This window comes from Pseudonaja textilis, chromosome 6 (assembly GCF_049901715.1).
Source record: "Pseudonaja textilis isolate UNSWEBS1 chromosome 6, rPseTex1.2, whole genome shotgun sequence".
Taxonomy (NCBI): domain Eukaryota; kingdom Metazoa; phylum Chordata; class Lepidosauria; order Squamata; family Elapidae; genus Pseudonaja; species Pseudonaja textilis.
In genome coordinates this window covers 6527473-6553558 of record NC_141995.1, presented here as the reverse complement: position 1 = coordinate 6553558, position 26086 = coordinate 6527473, and the positions used below count along the sequence as shown (strand labels likewise).

The 26086-nt window shown below is 56.2% G+C and overlaps 2 protein-coding genes across 2 annotated transcripts; both read left to right on the top strand.

Annotated features, from left to right (window-relative positions):
- The first annotated feature begins 366 nt into the window (after positions 1-366).
- On the top strand, positions 367-9948 carry DQX1 (DEAQ-box RNA dependent ATPase 1). The gene is given in 12 exon segments (XM_026717151.2): positions 367-804; positions 2083-2276; positions 4340-4715; positions 5016-5252; positions 6137-6236; positions 6325-6483; positions 6687-6878; positions 6970-7095; positions 7793-7983; positions 8299-8311; positions 8314-8488; positions 8956-9948. Coding segments are annotated over 12 exon segments (2172 nt in total). The 5' UTR covers positions 367-573; the 3' UTR covers positions 9134-9948.
- Positions 9154-25542, top strand: LOC113447163 (interleukin-12 subunit beta-like). The gene is made up of 9 exons (XM_026717203.2): positions 9154-9267; positions 11452-11585; positions 11690-12004; positions 20099-20295; positions 21604-21837; positions 23017-23128; positions 23250-23446; positions 24364-24515; positions 25435-25542. Exons 1-9 carry the CDS (start codon positions 9154-9156, stop codon positions 25540-25542), a joined length of 1563 nt encoding a protein of 520 aa, XP_026572988.2.
- The last annotated feature ends 544 nt before the right edge of the window (positions 25543-26086 follow it).

Sequence of the window (26086 nt, the reverse complement as noted above, 5' to 3'; positions counted from 1 at the left end):
CGACCACAAAGCGCGTCCATCCTCCTCCGCCACACCTGCCTCGGACGGAGCTTTGCAAAAGGTGAGCGCCGGGTTGGCCAAGCTAAAAAGCTTTCTTCCGGCTTGCTTTTGGCTAATCCGCCGCCTGTTTCCTCACCCGGCAGGTGTGCGGCCGGCGGCGATGAACCACGCAGAGCGGACAGCCCCGCCTTCGCTGCCCGCCCCCCACCCCACCCCACCCCCAAGCCCGTTTGCAGCGTTGGCCGCCCGGCCGGCCTCGCGCATCCGACAGGCTTCGGCCACCGCCACCCGGCCAGGTGTGCGTGACGCGAAGGGGCGTGGCGTGACGCCCTAGGCCCCGCCCACCTCCGCAGCCTTCCCGAGGCGCGAGGTGACGCTGCGCGAGAGACCCCCCCCCCTGCCCGCCCGCCCGAGCCCGCGGCAGGTGGAGGCGGGCCAGCCCGGGCCGGGAGCGCAGGAAGCCGCCGCTGCCGGGTTGGGGAAGGGGCCGGGCCGGCCTCCAGCAGCAGCAGCAGCAGCAGCCCGCCGCCCCCTCGCGCAGGATCCCGGGAGCCAGGCCTCGGCCGCGCTACCATGGCGGCGGCGCTGCTGCTGCAGGACGAGGCGGAGGAAGCGGCGGGCGGCGGCGACCTGGAGGTGAACCCTTTCGACGGGCTGCCCTTCTCCTCCCGCTACTACGAGCTGCTGAGCCGCCGCCGCCGCCTCCCCATCTGGGCCGCCCGCTTCGCCTTCCTGGAGCAACTGGAGAGCAGCGCCGGCCTCGTCCTGGTCTCGGGCGAGCCGGGCACCGGCAAGAGCACCCAGGTCAGCGTGGCCGGCGGGGGGCGCGGGGGTATCCAGTGGGTGGCAATTCCCCGTCGGGCAGGCCGGGACGGTGAGGCGCGGCTGGGCGAGGCGCTTCGATGGGACCTTTGCCCGGGCGGGGCCTTCCTTCCCTACCCTGGCTGGGCGAAGACGAGGCGGGCGGAGACCGGAGTGAAAACGGGAGTCGGTAGTCTCCGAGCCGCCTTGCCGGCCAAGTCTTGGCCCAGCCCGTGCCGGGTGACGTGGCTCCGGAGTCTGGGCGGCCCGTCGCCACGGACTTCCCAGGTTCCTGGTGTGGAGCCCCGCCGTGGGGTGGCCTTTGAGGTGGAATCACCCAGACCGGCCCGGCCGCAGCCTGGGAGAAGAGCCTTGGAGGGGTCTGAAGGCGAGGCAGGAGGCCGGGCAGAGTTTTGTAGCTGGTCTGTGCAGCTTCTCAGCTGCCTTTCTTTAAGAGTTTGTGAGGGTGTGTGGAACTGAGCTAAGGATGGACTTTGCGCATTTGTGCAGGCCAACCTTTTGGACCTCAGGGACCACCAAACTCATCATTTTAAATACCCAGGTCCAGAGACCCTGGGGAAATCCCCCAAAAAGTCTGCAGGAGAGTTCCCCACCCCCGTTTTCCTACCAATCGATGATCCCTTCTTTATTTGGGATCGCAGGATACTGTCTCCAGCTCTGTTCTCAGGGGGAGAGAGAGAGACTTTTGACTTCATGCAAAGAAAGCAGCAGAAGCCGCAGAAGTCTTTCTTTCTCTCCCCCAAAGTCCGCCAGAAAGGAGTCTTTGTGAGACTTGTTGTGCCAGAGCAGCCTCTTGGAGCAGGAGGCCTTGCAGGGTCCCAAAGACTCAGTTCTGGCAGAGTTTGGGGGAGAGAAAGGAAGACTTTTGCTGCTTTCCTTGCATGCAGCCAAAGGCAGAAGAAAGAAGCAGCCCAGTGGTCAAGCGAGGCACGTGGGATGAGTGGGGCAAGTTTCCCCCCCCACAGCCCTTTCCCTCCTCCCCTCGTGTTGTTCGCAATGCAACCGATGCAAGCCTTGTGTTCCTGTGCAGCCTGGATTAATTGCTTTGGGGGTGGGACATTTCTCTGTGGACCATCAAAATTTTCTCGCGGACCACCAGTGGTCCCCAGCCCACTGGTTGGCAATCCCTGCATTAGTGGATCCCCTGAGTAGAAACGGCTCAAAATGCAGGACCTATTGGTTAGGGTTAGGCTTGTAGCTGATCAGCTGGGGGGGTGGGAGGCTGGCTTGTGCCCTGACCCCCCTCCTCTCTCTTCCCAGGTGCCCCAGTGGTGCGCAGAGCAAGCCCTCTCGGTGCAGTTCGCCCACGGCCGAGTGGTCTGCACCCAGCCTCATAGTTTGGCAGCCCTCAGCCTGGCCTTGCGCGTGGCAGACGAGATGGACCTCAATGTGGGCCACGAGGTGGGCTATTGCGTGCCCCACGAGGACTGCTGCGTCTCGGAGACCCTGCTCAGGTCAGTGGGACCCCTTTGCCTGGGAGCCGTGTCCATGCCGGGGCCTCGTTCGTCTTGACTGACACTGCATGTGCTGGCCCTGGACATCCAGGCAGGATGAGGAGCTCCCCAGGACTCTTTTATCAACTGCCCACTGTGGAAAGCCTTTGGGCGGTCACTCTCTCCGTCCAGCGCAGGGGTCACCAACCTGGAAAAGCTGGCTGAGGAATTCTGGGAGTTGAAGTCTACAAGTCTTAAAGGGGCCAAGGTTGGAGACCCCTGCTTTAGACTTCCTGTTGCTGTGCCTGGCTGAGGAATTCTGGGAGTTGAAGTCTACAAGTCTTAAAGGGGCCAAGGTTGGAGACCCCTGCTTTAGACTTCCTATTGCTGTGCCTGGCTGAGGAATTCTGGGAGTTGAAGTCTACAAGTCTTAAAGGGGCCAAGGTTGGAGACCCCTGTTTTAGACTTCCTATTGCTGTGCCTGGCTGAGGAATTCTGGGAGTTGAAGTCTACAAGTCTTAAAGGGGCAAGGTTGGAGACCCCTGCTTTAGACTTCCTGTTGCTAGGCTGAGGAATTCTGGCTGAGGAATTCTGGGAGTTGAAGTCTACAAGTCTTAAAAGTTGCCAAGGTTGGAGACCCCCGGTCCAGTGGATTCAAGACTTTGGTGGGGCGTTTTCGTTTTTCTGACGCCATTGATTTACGAGGGGTGGAGTCAGATAAACCCAGCCTTGGATTAAAGGAAAAGTGTTACTATTGTTGTTAACATTATTACCATCAGAAAGAAAGAAAAAATGCAGAAAGGAGAATACTGACGCATGACTGGGTACTGGAAGTAGTTTAGAAATCAAGAGACCCCGAAGGCAGACCCCTCGACAATGAGCCACCTGGGGGACTTGGAAGCAGCCTCTTCCGCTCGGCCCTCAGAAGAACGAGGTCAGGGCAGGCACACCTGAAAACACCACTAAGGAAGCCATTGGGGCTTGTCCAGGAAGTTGCCAGCTAGCAAAAAAAACCCAGACCAGAGGTCGCATTCAGCAGGTTCTGACTGGTTCTGGAGAACCAGTAGCAGAAATTTTGAGTAGTTCAGAGAACTAGCAAAACCCACCTCTGACTGGCCCCGCCCCCCCTCTATTCTCTGCCTCCCAAGTCCCAGCTGATTGGCTGGGTCTTCTTTGGTTGCCCTACACAGAACGGAGCTGGAAAGCAGGTTAGTGGGGTGGGGATGGAAGGGGAATTTTGCAGTATCCTTCCCCTGCCACCAAGCCACGCCCACCAGTAGTAAAAAAAAATTGAATTCCACCACTGCCCCAGACCAAGGGTCTTCAAACTTGACAGCTTTAAGACTTGTGGACTTCCAGAATTCTTGAGCCAACATGACTGGAGGAGGAATTCTGGGAGTTGAAGTCCACAATTCTTAAAACTGTCAAGTTTGAAGACCCCTGATCTATCATCTATCTGTCCGTCTTCTATTATCTCCCCATCCACCCATATCTACCATCCATCCATCCATATCTATTTATCATCCATCCATATCTACCATCCACCCATCCATCCATCATCTATCACAAAGGTCTTCAAACTTGACAGCTTTAAGACTGGTGGACTTCCACTCCCAGAATTCCTGAGCTAACATGACTGGAGGAGGAATTCTGGGAGTGGAAGTCCACCCGTTTTAAAGCTGTCAAGTTTGAAGACCCCAACCCCAGACCAACAAGCTCCCTAAGGGATCATCCTAAGTAGAAGTGCAAAAACTTTGGTCTATCAAAAGAGACCTCTCCTTTGTGCAGGCACCTCGGTTACTCCGAAGGGGCTACGGGAACCTGGCATGGCTGAGAGGGCCCCCATCCTCCCCAGCTCCCTCTTTTTGTGTGGTGTTCAGGCGGATGGGCTCCTCTGGCCCCTGGCTGGTGGGGAAGCGGATGTGTGTCCCTCTTCTATTGGAACCTTTGTGGGGCAGATGGTGCAGACGCTGGCTTTGGGGCTTAGCCGAAAGATCCAAACAAGACGGCTCTAGAGGTTGCCTCCCAGCAGAAGAGCCCCTGTCCCGGCCGGCTGCTCCACATGCCCGACTCCTGTGTTGCAGGTTCTGCTTGGACGAAGTCCTGTTGCAAGAGATGACCTCAGACCCCCTTCTGCGGCAGTACGGGGTGGTGGTGCTGGACGAAGCTCAGGAGCGCACGGTGGCCACGGAGCTGCTCCTGGGGCTGCTCAAGGACGTGCAGCACCAGCGCCCAGATCTCCGCTTGGTGGTGGTGACCGAGCCTCTCCTGGAAGAGCAGCTGTGCCAGTTCTACCAGGATGCCCCCGTGGTGAGGGTCCCGGGCCTTGGCCCCGCGCCACGCTTGACCTACAGAGACCCCCTCCCAGGGGGCCACGTGCCTGCTGCCTGCCAAGCCGTGCTGGAGCTTCATCGACAAAAGGAGCCTGGCGACGTGATGGTCTTCATGGCCAGTGAGCAGGTGAGTCTTTGGCCAGACGCCGGCATGGGTGCAGAAGCTGCCCGTCCAAGCAGTGTGGCAGCGAAGCTTAGGACCCTTGGGTGGCATTTAGTGGAGGCGGGGTCTCTTGGCCACTTTGCAAGAGGGGACAGAGTGAGGCCACTCTGTGAGGAAGCTAAAGAGGCAGGTGGGCTACGCACCACGTAGATCAAGAGGCACTGTGTCCAGTTGGAGGGCCAGCCTCCTTCCTGGGGTGCGGGTGGGGTCACGGGGTTCTGGTTGTGGAAGAAATAAAGGGCATTTTTGCGTCTCTTCCCCCAGGAGATCAAGGAGGTGTGCGAGGCCCTCCGAGCAGAGGCTGCGGTCCTAGAGGCTGGCCTGGGACCCCTGCTGGTGCTGCCTCTGCATGCGGCTGTGGGCAGGGACAGCCAGAAGTTGTATGAGGACAGCCTGGGGGAGCGGGCACGCCGAGTCATTGTCACGCACTGGCTGGCAGACGCAGCCTTCTCGGTGGGCAGCGTAAGGCACGTCATCGATACGGGGACGGAGCTACGCAACGTGAGTCTCGGGGGGCAGGAGAGAAAGACGGAGGGTCTTATGTGAGGGGTTGCTCACCTGCCCTCTGGCCAGAGGCCAAGACCTCACAGTGAGCCTCACAGTGCTCTGAGCCCGGCCAAGGCTGCCTGGGAACTGTTGACCATTAGCCCTGGAGGGGCCACTGAGAACGACCTCTGGACGACTTGGCAGCCTCTTTGGAAGGCGGAGCCAGCAGGGCCACCAGCCAAGGAGCCTGTCCCCCGGCAAGTACACCCAGAGACACACACCTCGCATTCCGGCACCTCAAATCCTCCCATTTGGTCTGCATGGGAGATTATAGGGGCTTTCATCCATCAAAGGGCAGCGTTCCTTTCAGAGGTGGGATTCAGCCGGTTCTGACAGGTTCCGGAGAACCAGAAGCAGACATTTTGAGTAATTGGGAGAACTGGCCAATCCCACCTCTGACTGGCCCCGCCAACCCCATCTCTTCTCTGCCTCCCATTGAGTCCCAGCTGATCGGCTGGGTCTTCTTTGGTTGTCCTGCATAGGAGAACAGAGCTGAAAAGCAGGTTAGGTGGGGTGGGGCGGGAATGGGGATTTTGCAGTATCCTTCCCACCACACCCACAGAACCCATCGTAAAAAAAATTTGAATCCCATCACTTCCTTTCCCTTTGGGTGGGGTAAGAAACGAAGGCCAGCAAGCCCTAGGTGCGCCTCCAGATTCCGTGGTTCCTCCAGCAGCCCTTTCCCAGAAGCCCACAAGGGGTAGCTGCCCTTGGCCCTCTCCTCCCACTTAGACTCCGCAACTGTGGGTGAGAAAGAAGATGCTTCCCCCCCTCCCCCCCAAATCTTCTGCCTTGGCCACCTCTTGCCCAGCAGCCTCTGGCTGCTCTCTTCTGGACAGGTGTACAACCCCCGGATCCGGGCTGCGTCACAGGAGTTGCGCCCCATCAGCCGGAGGCAGGCAGAGGCCCGACGGCTCAGGGCTGCTGGCGCTCCTCCAGGTAAGCGGCTGGGCCTGGGGTTTGGCTACTCCGGCAGAGGCCTGAGAGGCCTTCCCAGGCGTTCTTAAGGTGATGCTCTGCCCCACAGGGACCTGTTTGCGCCTCTATTCAGAGGCCTGCTACGAGCAGAGGCTGCCGGCCGTCTCCCCCACTCACCTCATGGAGGCCGACCTTCGCCGCCCCATCCTGCTGCTCAAGAGGCTGGACATTGCGGACGTGGGCCAGTGTGACTTTCTCGACAGGCCAGGTATGGACGGGATGGGGGACGGGATGGCGGCTGTCCCTGACAGGCCAGCAACAGCCCTTCATTGGACCTCCAAATGAAGGCGAATCTTAAGTATCCTGGGACAACATTGTAGGGCTGTTCTGTGTGTGTTATTTATATGAGGCCTGTTGTGTGTGGTGTTGTAGTTGTTGATTTGATGGCACCTCTCCACCCCTACCTGCCAGCCCCCGAGTCTTTGATGCAGGCCCTGGAGGACCTGGACTATCTGGCTGCCCTGGATGATGACGGGAACCTCTCTGAGGTGGGCATCATTATGTCGGAGTTCCCTTTGGATCCTCAGCTGGCCAAGGCCCTCCTGGCCTCCTGCGAGTTTGACTGCGTGGAGGAGATGCTGACTCTGGCCGCCATGCTGACTGGTACGGGCATGGGCTGCCTCTGAGGCGACGCCTCCGCTGTCCAGCCTTTCTCCCTGGGTCTCCTGAGCTCGGCTGCTCTTCCTCCCTACAGCCTGGCCTTGTTTCCAGACTCCGGTGACACGCTGGGAGGACGCGGTGGTGGCGCGGCAGCAGGCTCTGCTCCACCCAGCCGGGGATCACTTCACGCTCATCAATGTCTTCAATGCGTTCCACCAGCGTGAGTGACAGGCAGAGGCTCTGGAGGGAGGGTGGTTGGTAGAGGACCAGCAGCAAGCATCCCCACACTGCTTTCCTCCCTTTATTTTTATTTTTTAAAGTTATTTTAATTTTTTTTAAAAAAATCCTCATTTTGTAACACCGTTTTCATTCTTTGCAACTTTTCGGTATCGGTATACATGTGCTTTATATATATTTTAATTACACACACACACACACACACACACACACACACACACAGAGTCCTTTTTATATACTTTTCACTGTAATATCTCTGTATCTACTATTTAACCAATCATACTATGTGTTCCAAATCAAATAATATTCGGTTTCTCCTCTATCTTTTATTTCCATTGTCAGCCTATCCGTCTTGGCACACTCTAATACTTTATCACACTTTCCTCAGATGGTATAATACCATTTTTCCAGTTTTGCGCATGAGACAATTCTAACCGCCGTTATTAAATGTAGCATTAGATATTGTGTTTTTTTGTCATATTTTCCTGTTATTATGCCTAATAAGAACGTATCTGGTTGTAACTTAATTTATTGTTCAGTTATATTTTCAATCCACCTTCTTACCCTCATCCAATATTTTTTTGCTACTGGGTACATCCACCACATATGATCGTAAGTTCCTTAATGCTGTTTACGTTTCCAACGTTCTGGTGATCTAATTGGAGATCCCTTTCCTTTAGAGAGCGACCCAGAAAGCTGGTGTCGAAAACACGCGGTCAGTGAGGCCGCCCTGCAGCTGGCCGGAGCGGTTCGGACAGAGCTCTTGGATGTGATGCAGCGGATCGAGCTGCCGGTCTCCCCACCAGCCTTTGGCAGCGACAGCAACGTCCTGCAGTTGAAGCGAGCCCTCCTCACTGGCTTCTTCCTCAAGGTAGAGCCCCCCCGCTGCCCCAGCACAGCCCTACTCTTGCCTGGGTCAGACTGCAACATCTTGGGGCCAGCAGGCACATGTGGGATCCGGAAGCAGGAGTTGGTCCCTGCGGAGGGGGGGATCGGGCACGGGGACTTGCGCAGGCACACCAGCAAGCCGAGAGCCAAGGCGTGGCCAAGGCTATGATCCAAGAGAGGACAGCCGACTCCAACGGAGACCTCAGGCCATGGCCTCTTGGGTGCAGAGAGCTCTGCCATCGGGAATGGGCTCCCTCTTAGTGCGGGTGAGAGAACTGCCCCTCTTCCCCTTGTGCAGGTCGCCCGGGACATCGTGGCTCAGGCAACTACCTGTTGCTGACCCACAAGCACTTGGCCCAGCTGCCCCCCAGCTGCTGCTATCGCCTGCGCCGCCCAGCCCCACGGCCTCCCTCTTGGGTGCTCTACCACGAGTTCACTGTCTCCCAGGACAACTGCCTGAGGATCGTCTCTGAGATCCCGCCAGAATTGTAAGCTTCCCCTTGGGCGGGGGGGGAGGGGGGCAGGCAGTGTTGAGATGCTGCCGGCGTAACAACCGGTTTGCTAATCGTGCGCTTTGCGCGCGTACACAGCTTTCGAAATTACTTCCCTTCAATGTTACTTCGGGGAAGTAACACAGCTGAGGCGCGGCAATCCGCTCTGCCACGCACATCAGCTGAGCAGATATAGGTGAGTGCAGCGCAGGAGTGGGCAGGCGGGCTCACGTGATTGTTGGAGCAAACCGGTTTGGAGCCAGCTGAGCATCAGAGCTAGGGGTTCACCCAAACCGGGAGAATCCCACCCCTGGGGGCAATGTGTTTGTGTGTGTGTGTGTGTGTGTGTGTGCACGTTCTCTGTGCTCTTCCCCCTCCCAAAGGAGTGGAGACTGACCAGTCTTAGGGGAACTCCGTGCTATGCACCAATGCTCAGCCCGGTCCACATTTTCCTTTGTCTCTAGTGTGGCTGAACTGGCTCCCCAATACTTCCTGAGCAATTTGCCCCCCAGCGAGAGCCGGGACTTGCTGATGGAGCTGCGGGGGAAGCTGGCGGAGGACACCCCCCTCCCGGGTCAAGGGGAGAACCCCCAGACCTCCAAAGCGGCTGAGGATGCGGGAGACCCCTGTGTGCTGCAGTGACCCTGGCGGAAGAAAGGAAGATGGCCGAGTTCGTGGCCGCTGCAGGCGCCCGGAGGCTTTGGGAACTGCTGGGGGCTGCCCAGGTCTCCCCCAGGGCATGGCTGAGGGCATCTGCCTGCCTGCCAGGCTCCTGGGTAGAAGAGAGGGCAGAGCGGGACAGGGGAGCCCCAAACGGGCTCTTTTCAGGACCGCATTTTAGCTGGGGAGGGAAGTAGGGGCTGCTTCCATGTGGGCAGGAGACAGCCGGCTGTGGATCTGCTGCCTGGCCACGCCAGCAGTCTCTTCTGGAGCCTCATGGCCTTTTGGGGGGCGGGCACTCAAGAGAGAAAGGCATAAGACAGGTGGGCTGTCTTTGTTCACCTTGGCGATCTGCTCTTCAGTTGGGTGCCTTGGCAAGCAGTGGGGTACCCCACTAGTCTGCTTTGGGGGGGCGGGTGCTGTAGATCCTGGAGACCCCCTAGATCCCTACCCACCCCAAATTCTCCAAAGGGATCCTTTCCCTTTTGAGCAGTTTGTAGAAGCGGGGGGGCGGGGGGCTTATACTTCCTCCTCCCTTGGTTTTAGCTTCAGCGGGGGTCCCTGCTGACTATCCAGAATGTTTTTATGAACGGCAGGTGGGGGGAGCCTGGGGTACGGCTCTTGTCTTTTCTGTATGTGCCTCAAAGGTGTTCCATGTACCCCCCCGCCCGACTCAGGGCCAGTGGGTATATGGAGAGTGTAGGGCAAAGGCCAGCAGGCTCTGTGGGGCCTGGCCTCCGCTGCCCTGCTGCTCTGGACAATCCTGCTTGTAGGAATTAAATTCTTTTAAACATCCATTGTGAGTCTGGTGTGGATTTGGGACTGGAGGGAGGGAGGCCGGTGGGCCATCAGAAAGTGCCAGATAGAAAGACAAGTAGGAATGCATGCCCAAGAAAGGCATCCTTATCCACTCATAGTTATGATGAGGTTCTTCTTAATGTCCGATCCTTTGCATATCTCTCTTTATGGGTAAAAAGATGGTTATCGCTTTCATCCCGTATCGTAGAGGCAGAGGGTAGAGCTGCTACCACGAGGCTGTGTGTTCAGGCAAGAGTGAAGAAACCTCCCCCAACCCACCAAGGGTCAATTCCGTGACCAATCAGGATTACAGATGTGGCCACATGACATGGACTACATTTCCCAGGATACCTTAACTACATTTACCATGAGGCCTTCCCTTAAGGGGACAGCTCTCAATTCCTAAATATCCAAGATCCCATTAACTATAAACTGTCTGGACAGCACATGCCCCCCGCCCTACTCAGGAACGCTGGGTATATGGAGTGTGTAGGGCAAAGGCCAGCAGGCTCTGTGGGGCCTGGCCTCCATTCCCCTGCTGCTCTGGATAATCCTGCTTGTAGGAATTAAATTCTTTTACACATCCATTGTGCGTCTGGTGTGGATTTGGGACTGGAGGGGGGTGGGGGGCTGGTGGGCCAGCAAAGGGACAGATAGAAAGAAAATATGGGTGGGGAGTAGGGATGCATGCCCAAGAAAGGCTCCTGGCTGGGAATTGGGCTATGGGCCGGGGACGGCCGGGGGGTCCTGCGTGGGAATAACATCCATGGGTCTGCTTGAAGAGGGCTGTAGAGTTTCCTGTGTGGTTCACTGGAGTTGGGGTGAGGGGGAGGGCTGGGTGCGAATTGAATGCCCAGGGCATGTAAGGACACCATTCTGCCACCCAGTGTGTCTGCAGCCATCTTGCGCTTGGCATTCCCCTGCTGGATCGGGTGAAGGGGAGGGTCAGGGAATGGCGGCAGCTGCCCTCAGCCCCTCCTCCCTCCCTTTGACCCCCCCTCCCCCATACCGTCCTGGCTGGGCAGGCCTGGGGCAGACAGCGCTTGTGACAGAGGCAGACCTGCTGGGAGGCCAAAACAGAGCTTGCTGGGGTCTGAACCTGGGCAGTCAGTGCCCTTCTGATGGGCTTCAAACATTTTAGCAAAGGGTTCTCTGCCCCGTTGCTGGGTGGGCGTGGCCATGGTGGGCGTGGCCTAGTCATCCTCCTGCACCAGGGGGAGTGGATTTTCAGCCTCCCCAGGCTCCAGAGGCTTTCCTCAAGCCTTCAGGAGGGTGAAAATGGCCTCCCCCGGACTCTGGAGGCCCGTTTCCGGCCTTCCCAAACTTCCAGGAGGCCTGTTTTTCTGCCCTCCCTGAACCTCTGTGCGCACCCTGCACTTACCTGTATCCAAAACAGGCCACATGGGGACTCCTGGGGGGGTGGGGGGCAGGATTTGGGGGGGTTCTCTGAACTGCACAGAATCTTAGCTAGGGGCTCTCCCAAACCCCTGCAAACCCCCCAGCAGCCCAGCCCTGCTTCCGGGCCTTTGTTGACGAGGCTGCCCGGTGGGGCAAAGACCCGCAAAAGCGGCCCCCCTCCCCCCAGCCAGTCAGCGTTGCTCCTGGGCCAGCACAAGCGAATGGGGCCACCTGATCGGTGAAAGCTGCCCTGTCCTGATCCAGGCCTTGGGCAGAACCCAGGCTGCCAAAGCGACTCTCACAGCACCCTCGAGAAGCCGGAGAGCCTCCGTCTCCTCGCAGGCCCCAGGTGGTGCCAGCTGCCCTCAGGCAGTGCCAAGGGGAGAAGAGGCCCTCGGGCATGGGTGGCGGGGGGGAGGGGCAGGATCTCGGCCTTCCTCCACTCGGGGTGTGCCTGGTGCTGCTGAGCTCAGCACTTCCTGGGCCAAATGACGCCCTCGGTCGTGGGTCACTGGAGGAGCCCCTGGCTGAGGAAACCCCAAGGCAGCCTCCACGGAGCCCTTATCTCCAGAGCTCTTATCTCCAAGGCCTGCTTTCCATGAGGCCGGGCTTCCTTGAGGGGGCGGATGAGAAACCACAGATAGGAGTCTGTTCAACGTAAGCAGTTCGAGGAAGGCAGAGGGGGGCGGGTGTAAACAAAACAAAAAAAGATCCCGCAAAAGATCACACGGGAAACTCCTTGCTCTTCACCAAACCCACCGAACCCCTCGTTTGGCTGAGGAGACGCTCCCTGCCCGGACCCACAGCCATTGGCCCCTGGGACCCTCTCCCTTGTTCCCTCTTGGCATCCAGAGGAGGGCAGCTGCAGAGGGTGCCCATGGGCCAATGGGTACTTAAGACTTGTAGACTTCAACTCCCAGAATTCCTCAGCCAGCACGACAGCCATGTTGTGGCCTCAAGCAGGGGTCTCCAAACTTGGTCACCTTAAGACTTGTGGACTTCAACTCCCAGAATTCCCCAGACAGCTATGCTGGCTGAGGAATTCTGGGAGTTGAAGTCCACAAGTCTTCAAGTGGCCAAGTTTGGGGACCGTTGGCAACAGGGTGAGCTGCCTCTTTTGGGTTAGGGGTCTGTTTGCAGCATAAAGAGTCAGAGGGTCAGCTGAATGCGATCCCCGCTCCCCCCACAAAAGAAAGTTTCCTCTTGTGTTCTCTCTTCCGGGGCTGCCATAAGTCCTGTCTGCCTGACGACTGGCAGAAACGCGCCTCCTTTGTGTGCCCACATCCTGGGCCCTGCGGCTGCCTTCTGCTGGGCCAGCTGGACGTGTGGACCAAGAAACCCTTGGGGCCTCCTCCCCTTCCCTAGCTTTGCTCCCGGGGGAGGCTTCGCGGTAGTTCTCCCATGGCTTCCGATGCCTTTGTGTGGCGCCTCGAGGGCCCCTGGCACCTTCCCTGGACCCCTGAGCAGAGCAAGGGAAGCAGCAGCCAGGGGATGGGCCTGGGGGCTGCAAAAAGGAAGTCAAGGCTACCCCAGGGAGGGAGGGAAGGAGGCTGGAATTTTTAAGGTGACACTAGGCCCTCAAAGCTTTGTAACTCCACTCCGGTGGGTGTGCTGGAAAGGTAGGGACTTCCCCATCCCCACCACCATGGGTTTCTCTCCTGTCAGAAGAAGCCAAGAGCAGGGGGAGTCCCAAGCAGGAGAGTTTGGCCCTGCAGACCACAGCGGTCCCACTGCCTGACCTTAGGAGTGGCTGGGGAAGGAGTCCGAAGCGAGAGGGCCTGCAGACACCCAAAGACTGCCGAAGTGGAGCTACCAAGTAGCCAGTCAGCTGTCCCCCCAGACAGGACTGGGGAGCCACAGGTTGACTCTTGTCACCTTGCCTCACCTCCTTGCTCCTTGGTCTTGCTTCCTGCTTCATCTTCTGGCAGCTAAATCCCACAGGTGACCTCTGCGTGCAGGTGAAGTCATCCCTCCTTTTGGCTACTGGGTGATCCTCTTTAAGAGGCATGGAGGCTTACTTGCCCTCGCCGAGCGTATCTCCTTTTTTCCCCCCAAGTTTTGTTTCAAGTCACATTTCTTCCTACGGAGGAGCTTCTGTTCTTTGATGGCTTCTCTGACACAAACGACAGCTGACAGGTTCCCGAGGCTCTTCCAAACACATTCTTCCTACTTTTACTTTTTTCTTGGTAGAAATCTTCCAGTTCAGAATCCAAAACTCAGCTTAGCAAGTGGTGGCATTGTATCTTGTTGGAGTTTCTTGTCTCCCAATTTTTGGCTGAATAGAGACAAGCAGTCCAACACTACAAAGACTTCCATGCAAAGTTCATTTTATTGGATTATATCAGGCATCCTTAAAGTATAACTCACAGTTATGTTGAGATTCATCTAATGTCCAATCTTTGCCTCAATAGTTGCCTCGATAGTGCGAAAAGATGGTTATCTTCATCCCATAAGTGTTATATCAAGGAAGACTCCAGCATATGCTGGGGTCCAGGTGATAATGCCCCAAAATCTCCCTCAGCCCACCAGAAACCAATTCAGTGACCAATCAGGATTACAGAGGTGACCACATGACATGAACGACATCTCCCAAGAGGCGTGAACTACATTTCCCATGAAGCATTCCCTTAAGGGGACAGCTCTCATTCCCAAACTAACTATATACTGTCTAAGCAGCAGCACAAGGAGGCAGAACATCCTTCGATGGAGAACGCATCTCAGGTGTCTCCAGCTCTCTCACTTACCTGCCTAGCATTCCTAGTCGCTTCGAGGCTTTGTTGAGTCTTCCAGTCTCTTTGTCAGCTGGACTTCTCTTGGAAAGGCCATCCAGCCAACCATTGTCTCCTCTGCCCCTCTGGGACCAGTTTCTCCTGAGGCTCATAGCTGCTCTTCCTCCAGACCTCCTGAAGGCCCAGGGACCCTGAGCTCTTCTCCATGGCCTCCTCTGACCGGCTTTTGTCTTCTGGGTGCTGCTGTCTCCCTGTAAGCACCCCGTCTCCAAACTTCTCCACCTCCCATGATAGATGGGAGGGGGGGAAGGTCAGGCCTGCCTCCCTCTCCTTACTTTCCCTGCCCAGAGAAGGGGGACAATTGTCCGACCCTTGCAGCCTCCTTCTTCAGGGAAGGAAACAAACAGGCTCTGAAGGAAATTCCCTCTCCAGGCTGGGCTAACGTAGCCACCACAAAGGGCCTCTTGCCCCTGACCCTCCTGCCAGATTCCTGGGTGTTTGCTCAATGAATCCTTTGGAGAGCCTCGTCTTTCGATAAATCTGGTCTTCCTTCTTTTTCCTTTGTTTAGAACAGGGGGTCTTCAAACTTGACAGCTTTAAGAATTCCTCCTCCAGTCACATTAGCTCAGGAATTCTGGGAGGTGAAGTCCACCAGGCTTAAACTTGCCAAGGTTGATTTGGAATAGGGGTCTCCAACCTTGGCAACTTTAAGCCTGGTGGACTTCAAGTCCCAGAATTCCGCAGAATTCTGCAGAATTCTGGGAGTTGAAGTCCGCCAGGCTTAAAGATGCCAAGGTTGGAAACCCCTGATTTAGAACGTATAAGGCCACCCAGCTCTACAGCCACTTGAGGCAACATACAATAAAATCCAGTGGTGGGATTCATTTTTTTTTACTACCGGTTCTGTGGGCATGGTTTGGTGGGCACGGCAGGGGAAGGATACTTTTAAATCTCCAGTCAGAGGTGGCATTTGCCGGTTCTCCAAACTACTCAAAATTTCCGCTACCTGTTCTCCAGAACCGGTCAGAACCTGCTGAATCCCACCTCTGATACAATCAGTCATTCAACCACAAGCAAACCTCACTTCTTTCAGGTACCTACTCCAAAACTGTCTCCCATGCAGGCCCCCAAGCCAGCTTTCCAGGTTCTATGGCCCCCAGCCATCTTGAGAAGAGGGGAAGTCATGTTTGCCACTCGACCCACATCTCCACGGAGCCTCTGCAAGGCGGTTTCCTCTCACGGTTGGGCCGCGTCCTCTCTTTTTCTCATGGCTCTCTGGTGCTTTTGCAGAAGTTAGGGAACAGCCTAGCCAGAACACCCAGAGGCTGCTTTCCAATGCTTGCAACAGCCTGCGCACCCGAGTTGAATATCTCTGCTATTGCCCTGTCTTCCAGCTCGTTCTGCTCTGCACCCTTAAGGTGGTTTTGGTTATCTTGGCTTGTTTGCTGATTCTGAAGGGGGGGGGATGTCTGGAATCCCCAGGCTCAAGTCATAGACAGCAGCACCTAATTCTAGGGTGCTTTACAAATGAACAACTTCCTGTTGGAATTTCTCCTTACCTATCACGGCTGGTGTCTCATCGCTTTCAGGGGTGGTACTGAGGACAGCCTGTCTTAGTCTTACTCTGGAAACTCTGACTTGTTCTAGTGAGAATTTTTTTTTTCTATTACACCCCTGCAAACCAGAGTGAGTAAGATTCCTTCCCCCAAAAAATAGCCTTCCTCTTTTTCGCCAGGTTCCAGCCTGCGGCATCTCCAGGGGTCGGGCCGGACCAGTCTTGGCAACTCCATTGTGGGATGGCTGGTGGCCAAATCCTATGACTTCCCTTCTGTGGCTGGGCTGTAGGTGCAGGGACAGCACCCACCCGCCCACTCGGGCTGCTAAAGATGTAACTTGAGGCCACCCTTGTTTCCAGCGAATGTCTTCATCAATCTTTGGGCTTAGCATCCTGCATAATGTGTGTCGCAGTCCAAGGAAAAACAGATACCAACCAATTTCCCTGGGATTCTGCTTTATCCGAGGCAGACCTGAGTCATCCATGTTTGTAGCCGGCTCAGGCGAGCCAAGGTTACCGAACAAAGATTTAAGGTTCAGAAAGGCAGCATAACTCTAGCTGGTCCAGCGTTTAGGTGGCCCCTTGTAAGCCTTCCTCCTACGTGTATCTTTCCATCTCTGGCAGACTTTCATGGCACCCTGGCATGACTCTCTGGCCTGCAGCCTGACACAGCTTCTCCCAGCCTTTGCGCAAGGAATGGGGGCAAGGCAGCCATTCTGCCCCATGGATTTTTTGCCACCTCTCCCTTGACAGCAGAGGGGACCTGGGCAGGGAGGGGGTGGCTCAGAAGTAAAACAGGAGGCACCTGGTTGCAGTTGTAACTGGGGACTCCCCCCTCCTCCCCCCCCCCCCAATTTATCCTTTCCAACTCTCACCTCTTCCTTGCAACAACCTGACCTTGTAGTTATCTGTTGGTCCAGGGTCTGGAGGGAGACTACAGAGGGTCCACCGGCTGCTGCCCTGAGAAAGGAACATAGACATAATTCCTTCCCCATTTCATGGGCATTTGAAATCGAACAACTGTGAAGTCACCTGAAAGCTCACTGCAAGGAATGAAAATGCCTATTTTTAGTGTCTTGGTGCAGAAGTTCCCAACCTCTTGGACCTCAGGGACTACCAAACTCATAATTTTAAATCCCGCAGACCAGAGACTCTGGGAAAATCCCCCCAAATGTCTGCAGGAAAATCCCCCACCTTGTTTTCCTACCAATCGATCGTTCTTTATTTGGGATGGCAGGATACCGTCTCCCGCTCCGTTCTCAGGGGGAGAGAGAGAGAGAGAGAGAGAGAGACTTTTGACTTCATGCAACGAAAGCAGCAGAAGCCGCAAAAGTCTTTCTTTCTCTCCCCCAAACTCCACCAGAAACGAGTCTTTGTGAGACTTGTCACACTGGCGCAACCTCTTGGAGCAGGAGGCCTTGCAGGGTCCCAAAGACTCATTTGGAGTTTGGGGGAGAGAAAGAAAGACTTTTGCTGCTTTCCTTGCGTGCAGCCAAAAGCAGAAGAAGGAAGAAGCGGAAAGGAGCAGCCCGGTGGCCAGGCCAGGCTTGTGGGGTGAGCGGGACAAGTTCCCCCTCTCCACCCTTTCCCCCCTCCTCTCACTACCTCGTGTTGTTCGCAATGCAAGCGACACAAGCCTTGTGTTCCCGCAGGCCATGTGGGCAGCACAGCCTTGTGTTCCCGCGCAGCCTGGATTAATTGCTTTGGGGGGGGGGACATTTCTCTGTGGACCACCAAAATTTTCTCATGCACCACCAGTGTTCCCCAGCCCACTGTTTGGTGACCACTGTCTTAGTGGGCCTGCTCATTCTGCTGGCTGGAGGCCAGGGTTTGGGGCAGCTGAGGATCTGATCCATGGCTCTGAGCCGCTGAGCTTTCCCCTGTAGAACTGGGGCTGAAGCTCCTAAGTAAGACCAGACATGGGCACCACTGTTGGGAGGGATCTGCTGTGGTTGGACCAGTTGGGTTCTGTAGCATCTTATTAACTTCCCCTGTGAGCCAAGTGGAAGAATTCAGCTGGGAGAGCTTCTCATGCTCCAATGGAGAGCCTCCTGCCCACCCTGCGGGCAGATTCTCTCCACTTTCTCAATGGGGCCTCCCCCTTTGGTTGTGGACCCCAGAATCACAGTAGAGCCACAGGAAATGTTGCAAAAAGTCAGGGAGTCTTGCCGAACCATGCACTGAACATAAGCCAAACTGGTTATGCAGTTGCAGAAAAAGCCAAACCCAGCTACATCAAGGGAAGCCGACTGCCAAGCTTATCAGAGATCATAGTTCCTTTTCTATTCCGCACTGGTCAGATCACGGCTAGAATATTTTGTCCAGATTCTGGGCATTGCATTTAGGAAAGACACAGACATGGAGGACCCAAAGAAGATCAGAGCCGGGAAAGAGCAGCCCACAAGGAACTCCTGGAGGCTGCGTGTTTACCCAGGCTTGGAGAAGAGCCGCAAATATCAGAAGAGGGACAGGTAGAAGGCAGGGCAGAGTCATTCCAGAAGGCACAAGAAGAAAGAATGGAGCTAAATTGCAAAAAATGTTGGTCGGGTATCAGCAAAATTCTCCTAAGGGTCAGGTTCTTCAAGACCGGAAGATGTTGCCCTGGGAGTCTGTGGACGACGCTTCTTGGTTGGAGGTACGCCAAACATGGGGTGGAGGGAAGGGGGGCATCTGTCACTGGGGGATGCTGTACAGCGGGGGTCCCCAAACGTGGCAACTTTAAGACTTGTGGACTTCAACTCCCAGAATTCTCATGGCCAGCATAGCTATGCTATGTTGCCAAGTATGGGGACCTCTGGTTTAGAGCAATTACATTGGCCTCCTTTTCTCGTGTGTCCTCCGCGCTTGGAGAGTGAATTTGAGGGCCCACACAAAGCGTGCCATGGAAGAACTACTGCAAAAGCCTCCCCCGGGAGCAAAGCTAGGGAAGGGGAGGAGGCCCTGCGGCTTTCTTGGCCTACATGTCCAGCTGGCCCAGCAGAAGGCAGCTGCAGGGCCCAGGATGTGGGCACATAAGGGAGGCACATTCCTGGCAGTCATCGGGCAGACAGGACTTATGGCAGTCCCGGAAGAGTGAGCACAGAAGAAACTTTCCTTTTGTGGGGACAGGTCGCATTCAGCTGACCCTCTGATCTTATGCTGCAGCCAGACCCCTAACTCAAAAGAGGCAGCTCACACCGTCTTACCCAGCCCCACCCAAACTTGGCAACTTTAAGACTTGTGGACTTCAACTCCCAGAATTCTCCAGCCTGCTATGCTATGCTACACTGCGCTACGCTATGCTAGCTGGAGAATTCTGGGAGTTGAAGTCCACAAGTTTAAAAGTTGCCAAGCTGCTACACAAAGATTTCTCCGCAGGGCAGGAGGCCCAGCTGGATGACCCAGCCTCCTTTCCAGCCCTTCTGTTCTGAGGTCCTGGAGAAGCTCGTCAAATAACCCAGAAGAACCTGTAAAGAATCCATAAGAGAACCCCGGAAGGGGCCCATGTGGGGTGCTCATCTTTGGCTGCGCCTTCTGCCAAGTGCAGGCGATCCAGACCTTCCTTGTAAGCCGGCCGTCCTGGGCTCAGGACTTCCCAGGCTGTTGGAAAAGGAAGGACCATCATTTTACTACAGCCCAAACCCAAGCATCCCTCTGGCACCCCGCCAAGCCTAATTGTCAGTGGGGCCAGGAAGAGGCTGCCTTGGCCATAGCAGCTCCCTCTCTGCAAGGGAGAGTCCTGGGGCGGGGATGCACTGACAGCTTCTCCCTCCCCTTCCCGCCCCCTCCTCCTGTGTCAGAAGTTTCCTCCCCTCCCCCCCCATCAGAAATGGTATATTAGGTCAGTCCTCTCCTGCCTTCCACTCAGAGGACCAGAGGACCCACAGAGAGGTGAGTGCTCTGGGGGAGAAAGGGGGAGCCAACTCCATGTTCGAAAGGGAAGTAGCAGGGGCCCCGGGGAGGCCCACAGACCCCTCTGCTGGGGGCCTTGGAGGTTTCAGGCTTTATTTTCCCCCTCACTTCAAGTCAGTGTGGACTCTGGACTCTCCCGGAAATTTTTCTTGCCAAGAGGGAGGAAGGACCCCAGGGGCCCCAGCTGGCTTGGAGTCTCTGCCCCTAGCACAGGAGTCAGCAACTCGTGGCTCCGGAGCTGCATGCGGCTCTTTCATCCCTCTGCTACGGCTTCCTGTCGTTCAAAATACATGTCACAACCGCCAATGTGTGTGACATCCCCCGGCATGCGATTTATTGAGCTTTTCGACTCCCGGTAGGCCAACCAGGGGTAAATCCAAGAAAAGTTTCAGAAGAAAACAGAAGGTTAAATTCAACTACATATGCCAGTTTTGTAGCCGCTCAGGAAATAGTCAGGCATGGGAAAGGTTTTGTGGCTCCCGGTGTTTTTTGTGGGAAACAGGTTCCAATGGCTCTTTGAGTGTTTAAGGTTGCCGACCCCTGCCCAGTACCAGGCTTGGGGTGGTGATGCTCAAGGGAGAAGCTGGGTTTGGGCCTTTGGAGCTTCCCAACCTTAACCTCACAGCAGAACCTTTCTCCTTCCTCCTCCCCAGCCGGGCCAGTCTCCTACAGCCTCCCTTTGCCTCTCCTCGCACAGATGCCACTGGGAAAGTGGGCAGCTTTGGTGGCCATGGCCGTGGTGATGGAGACCATGGCGGCTTTTCCCTCCTCACGTAAGTGTCCGGTTTGCCAGTTTTTTTTCCCCAGAGGGGCCCAGGGAGGGCCAGGGGTCAGATATCTCGGGTCCTTTGCAAGTGGCTGTGCTCAAAACACCTTCCCTAGAATTCCCCCAAATTTCAGCGGTCCCTTCCGCCCCCCCCCACCCCCCAAAAAAACCTGAATGGAAAAGCTAGCATTAGTTACCCCAGAAGCGGTGGGAAATTTCTGGCAGAGGGGAAAAGTCACCTGTGTATAGGCAAAGAGGGACAGAAGAGCAGAGCCACCTGCCCTCAAAAGTTTCTTCCTTCATTTCCGTGAAGGAAAATTTGCCATCCTTGCCAGAACTTAATGAGGGTTGCAGTTCTGGTAGCCAAGATGAGCAACTGGGAAATTGGAGCCATGGGTACAGGAAGGCTGGGGTGTGTGTGTGTTAGGTATGCCTAGGAGAGACGCAGAAATTGGGAAGTGGGCAAATGGCAGAGCCAGCCCTCGCCATTTCTTCCGCACAACGGCCACCAGAAGACAGCAGGCAAGGAAGGCTCCGCTTCTCCCATCCGGGGAAAGAGGTGGGATTCTACTGGTTCAGACTGGTTCATACGAACCGGGTGTTAAATTTGCATCTGGTTCACTGAATCGGTATTTGAACCAATCAGCTAGTCCCCCCCACCCCTCCCGCCTCCCCTCCCAGGAGTTTTCAAGCAGCCCATTTTTTATGCAGGTAAATGCAGGGTCCACACGGAGGCTGTGGGAAGGGGGGGGAAACGGGCCTTCTGGAAGTATTGGAAGTCCAGAAATGGGCCTGTTTCCAGCTTCTGAAGGGCCTCCGGAGCCTGGGGAGGCTGTTTTTGCCCTCCCAGAGGCCCGAGGGAAGCCTCCGGACTCTGGGGAAGGTGAAAAAAAAAAACTCCCAGAAAATCTGGTAGGCCATGCCCACCCCTCAACTGGGCAGCGAACCGGTTGCTTGGATTTTTGAATCCCACCCCTGCCCAGGAAAGAAGCACAGAGTTGCGGGGGGGAGGGGGGAGCTTTTCTGGAAGGACAGGAGAGCAGCCAAGCCCCGCTTTGCATGGAGCGAAGGCAGCGCACTGTGCTGAGATGTGCCCTGAGGCTTCTGGGGGCGGCAGCATCCTATCTTCTGCTGCTCTGAAATTTGGGGCTGGGGTAGAGCTCCCCCCCTCCCCGCCGCCCAAGAAAAAAGAAATCTCTGGCCACCACTATAGCTGCCCTGAATGCTCAGCTCTGAAACCGCTTCGGGGCTAAAAAGCAGGCCAGCCTGGCAGGGGCCCTTCCAGCCCCAGCTGAGTCTCCGGTTTTGCCCTCAGTGCTGATTAAGAACGAAGATGACAGCATAATACGGAGCTGCTCCGGTTCCCCTGGAGAACAAGTGGAGTGGCAGTGGAATGGCAACAGGCTGGAGGTCTTGGACCAAAATCTCGTCATTAACAAACTGGACATCCCTTATACCGGAAACTATTCCTGCTGGGCCGGATCCCGGCTGCTCCAAAGCTTCTACCTGGTCATGCGGATGAAACATACCTACTTTTTCAAGATGGAAGGTGAGTGGGAAGGAGAGGGCCAGAATTCCTTGCGGTGGTGGGGGGGCTCATCCCCAGAGCCCCAGCTAGACTCCAGCCTCAAGTCTCCACCCCATTTTCCCACCAGCCTTCTAGAATGGCCTTCAAAGGGAAGGAAGCAGGCCTGGGCCGCTCTTCTGTCCCTCCGTCCTGGCCCCCTTCCTGCTAACCCATCCTAAACACCCCAGAAAGCCTGAGGACTGCCTCCGTCTTCGCTTGTAGGAAACACGAGGGCGGGGGGGCTATTCACACACACACACCCGGGAGGACCAGGAGCTGCCGCCTGGGAAGATTGGGATGGGAGGCAGTGGTGGGATTCAAATTTGTTTCTGTGGGCGTGGCATGGTGGGTGTGGCCTTGCTTGGTAGGCGTAGCAAGGGAAGTCACTGCAAAATCCCATTCCTTCCCCACCCCACCCCTTAACCTGCTTTACAGCTCCGTTCTCCTGTGCAGGGCAACCAAAGAAAACCCAGCCGATCAGCTGGGACTCGGGAAGCAGAGAATAGACGGGGTTGGCGGGACCAGTCAGAGGCGGGATTGTCCGGTTCTACGAACTACTCAAAATTTCCGCTACTGGTCGGAACCTACTGAATCCCACCTCTGATGAGAGGTCACTTCCAGCTGAGCACAGACGGTGGCAGGACGAGCAGCAGCAGAGATTCTTTCTCAGCTGGTCCCTGGGGCGGGTGCCTCTCTTGCTCCAGATTCAGATTCTCGGGGTGCCCCTGTAGGTGGGAGGTCAGGAATGGGATTCCACCGGTTTGGATCAGTTCAGGCAAACCGGATGTTAAATTTTCAACTGGTTGGCTGAACCAGTATTTGAACCGACTGGCAGGCCCTGCCCACCCCACCTCTCCCCTCCTAGGAGTCTCCACGCAGCCCGTTTTCAATGCAGGTAAATGCTCTGGGAAGGGGAAAACATAGTTCCCGCTTCTGGAAGTTGCTCCAGCGTCTGGAGGAGGCCCTAGGGAAGCCTCTGGACCCTGGGGAAGGTCCAAAATGGCCCTCCGGAAGTTCCGGTAGGCCATGCCCCACCCAGCATCTGGGCAGCCAACCGGTTACTGGGATTTTTGAATCCCACCCCTGTGGGAGATGCCCCGTGGGCTGCTGCAGGAAGAGGGGCCTGGACTCGCCCTGAATTCTTTCCCCTGGCTCTTGCAGGAATAAAGGAAGAACCGGCCATTACCTGCTGGGCTCCATCCTACAATGGCAACTTGAACTGTTCCTGGAACTCTCAGAACGCGGCGGTTTTTCTGGCCAGCCTGAAACACCAGTGAGTAGCCCTGACCCTCCTTCCTCTTTGCATTGTGCATTGAGCGTCGCCGCAGCAAGGAAAAGGGGACCTCCGAGCATGCGGAGAGCCTCCACCCGCTCCCACTGCCTTCTCTTTGCAGGGACACAGAGGCTGAGCTGTGCTCCACGGAGGTGGCTCTCCCTGAGAACACCCAGGTGCAGATCCAGTTAAAGAATTGTTCCTTCTGTTCTTACGCTGAAGAAATGCCCGTCACGCCCCTCGTCCTGGTGCTGAAGGGGCTTTCTCAAGATGGCGGCTACAGCGAAGTGAAGAAGACATTCTTCTTGTGGGATGTCGGTATGGATGGCACCCAGGGGGGGCCTTCAAATATTTCAGCAAGGGGTTCTCTGCCCAGTTGCAGGGTGGGTGTGGCCATGGTGGGTGTTGGTGTGGCCATGGTGGGTGTGGCCTAGTTGGCCTACTGCACCATGGCAGGGGGGCGTTTTTGCCCTCCCCAGGCTCCGGAGATTTTCCTTGAGCCTCCGGGAGGGTGAAAACGGCCTCCCGGGGCTCCGGAGGCTTTCCGGAAGCCAGAAACAGGCCCATTTCCAGCCTTCCCACACTCCCGGAAGGCCCATTTTTCACCCTCCCTGAGCCTCTCCGCGCACCCTACACACCTGCATCCAAAATGGGGGCCCGTGGGAATTTCTGGGAGGGGCAGGGTGGGGTGGACGGGGCCAGCCAGGAGTGGCATTTGGGGGTTCTCCAAACTGTGAAGCATCTTAGCTAGGGGCTCTCCCGAACTCCTGCAAACCCCCAGCAGCCCATCCCTGATGGCACCAGCCTCCCCGCCTTCTCACGCAGGACCCCATCCCGGAGATTGGAAGGCCCCACCCAGTGGTCTGAGTCCTCCATCCATTGCGTCTGTGCCCCCCACCCCACTTCTCTCCTGCTCCTCCCAGGCTCCCCCCTCAGCTCACGAGTGACCTGTGACCCCGGGGACGTTGCAGGGAGCTGGCAAACCTCTCTGGCCTCCCCTTCGCTCAATGTCCACTTGGGCAGAGCATCTCCTGCCATAACTGACTAGAAAATTTGGGGAGGGGTAGAAGAGCTGAGCCCCCTGACCTCAAAAGTTTCTTTCCTTGAAAGAAAGAAGAGGGGGGCAATGGGCTCCTTCCAGGCTGGCTTTTTCGCCCTTTCTCTTGGGCCTCTGGAGGGAGGGGGCCAGGGGGCCAGGTGGAAAAAGTCTGATGGGATCCTTGCTCTCCTTGCAGTGAAGCCTGATGCTCCTGCCTACCTGAATATCACAGGGCGGAAGGTCTCCTGGGCTCCCCCTGCCTCCTGGGACCTGCCCACCACCTACTTCCCCTTGCAGTACAGCCTTCGGCTGGAGTCAGCTTCCGGCAGACACGAGAACTTTCTCCTCGTAAGTAAACCTTCTGGGCTTATCATTCATCCAGTGGTGGTATTCAAATTTTTTTTTTTTACTACCGGTTCTGTGGGTGTGGCTTGGTGGGCCTGATGTGGGTTGGTGGGTGTGGTGTGGCTTGGTGGGCATGCCTTGGTGGGCGGGGCAGGGGAAGGATATTGCAAAATCCCATTCCCTCCCCACTCCTGGGGGAAGGTTACTGTGAAATTCCCCTACCCTCCTCACCCCCGTAACCTGCTTTCCAGCTCCATTCTCCCATGCAGGGCAACCAAAGGAGACCCAGCCGATCAGCTGGGACTCAATGGGAGGCAGAGAAGAGATGGGGTTGGCGGGGCCAGTCAGAGGTGGGATTTGTTGGTTCCCCAAACTACTCCAAATTTCCGCTTCCGGTTCTGTAGAACCGGTCCAAACCGGCTGAGTAACACCTCTGCATTCATCCCATTGGGGGACCGTCTGGATATCTTCAAGTGCCCCCAAAAGCCTATCAGAATCACATAATGTTCAACAGACTCGAACTCTGCGTGAACCACGAGTCTCGGGGTGAAGTAGCATAAAGTGCATACAGTGAACAATTGGCTATGCTCATCCCCGGCAGCCAGCAGGTGAGGTCCCGGATGATAGCACCCAGGCAGAGACCTGGGACAACTATCCAGGGTCACCCCTCGCCTTCCCCACCCCCACGCCGGTATACTGTCACTGCACGGGGATGCTCTCTTGAGCCGCTGCAGTTCCTTCTACGGACATGTCCTTTACCCAGCTGCCAAAGGAAGCCGCATCTTCCTTGTATTATGCCCAGCAGTAGGTACAGATGCCCCCTCCAGGTCAAAGGGAATGAAGGGAACCGACCTTGCTGGGTAGTCCCCTTGGCCCTGGTGCCCCCTTCTCCCAATTCAGCAGGGCCCTCTTTCCGTTGCAGGATGAGAAGGAGCTGATCATAGATCAGAAGTGGGACAAGGCGCAGATCCGCTGCAAGGATCCTTTGATCCAGTCATCTTGGAGCTCTTGGCGGGAATGGAAGAAATGAGGACATAAGCTACAAACTCTCCCCCTCCCTCTGCAGCTCTGCCCCCTCCCCTCCCCGCCACTCGCATATGCAAAATAGGAGCCACCCAAGAGCAGGGGTTTCCAACCTTGGCCCCTTTAAGCCTGGCGGACTTCAACTCCCAGAATTCCCCTGGCTGGGGAATTCTAGGAATTGAAGTCCGCCAGGCTTAAAGGGGCCAAGGTTGGATACTCCTGCCCAAGAGCGATCATGGAGAGCACCTTTAACCCTCCCAGGGCAAAAGCCACCAAAAGGGTCACCACCCCACCTGAATATTTGTCTGGAGACGGCCCAAGGAGGGGTGAGCTTTGTGAAAAGGGTAAGAAATCCGCCCCACCAGGCACAGCATCAGAGCTCAGCTGCCTGCCTCAGAGTCTGCCTCCCCCACCAATCAGACCTGGAGGGTTTCCCTCCTCTCCACTGGAAGGGCCGCCCCAATCTCTGCCTTTCTTGGAAAGCAAGCAGCCAAGGGTCAAATAAAGGTTGGTTCTTAATTATCCTCAGCCTTGTGCTCCTTCTAATTACA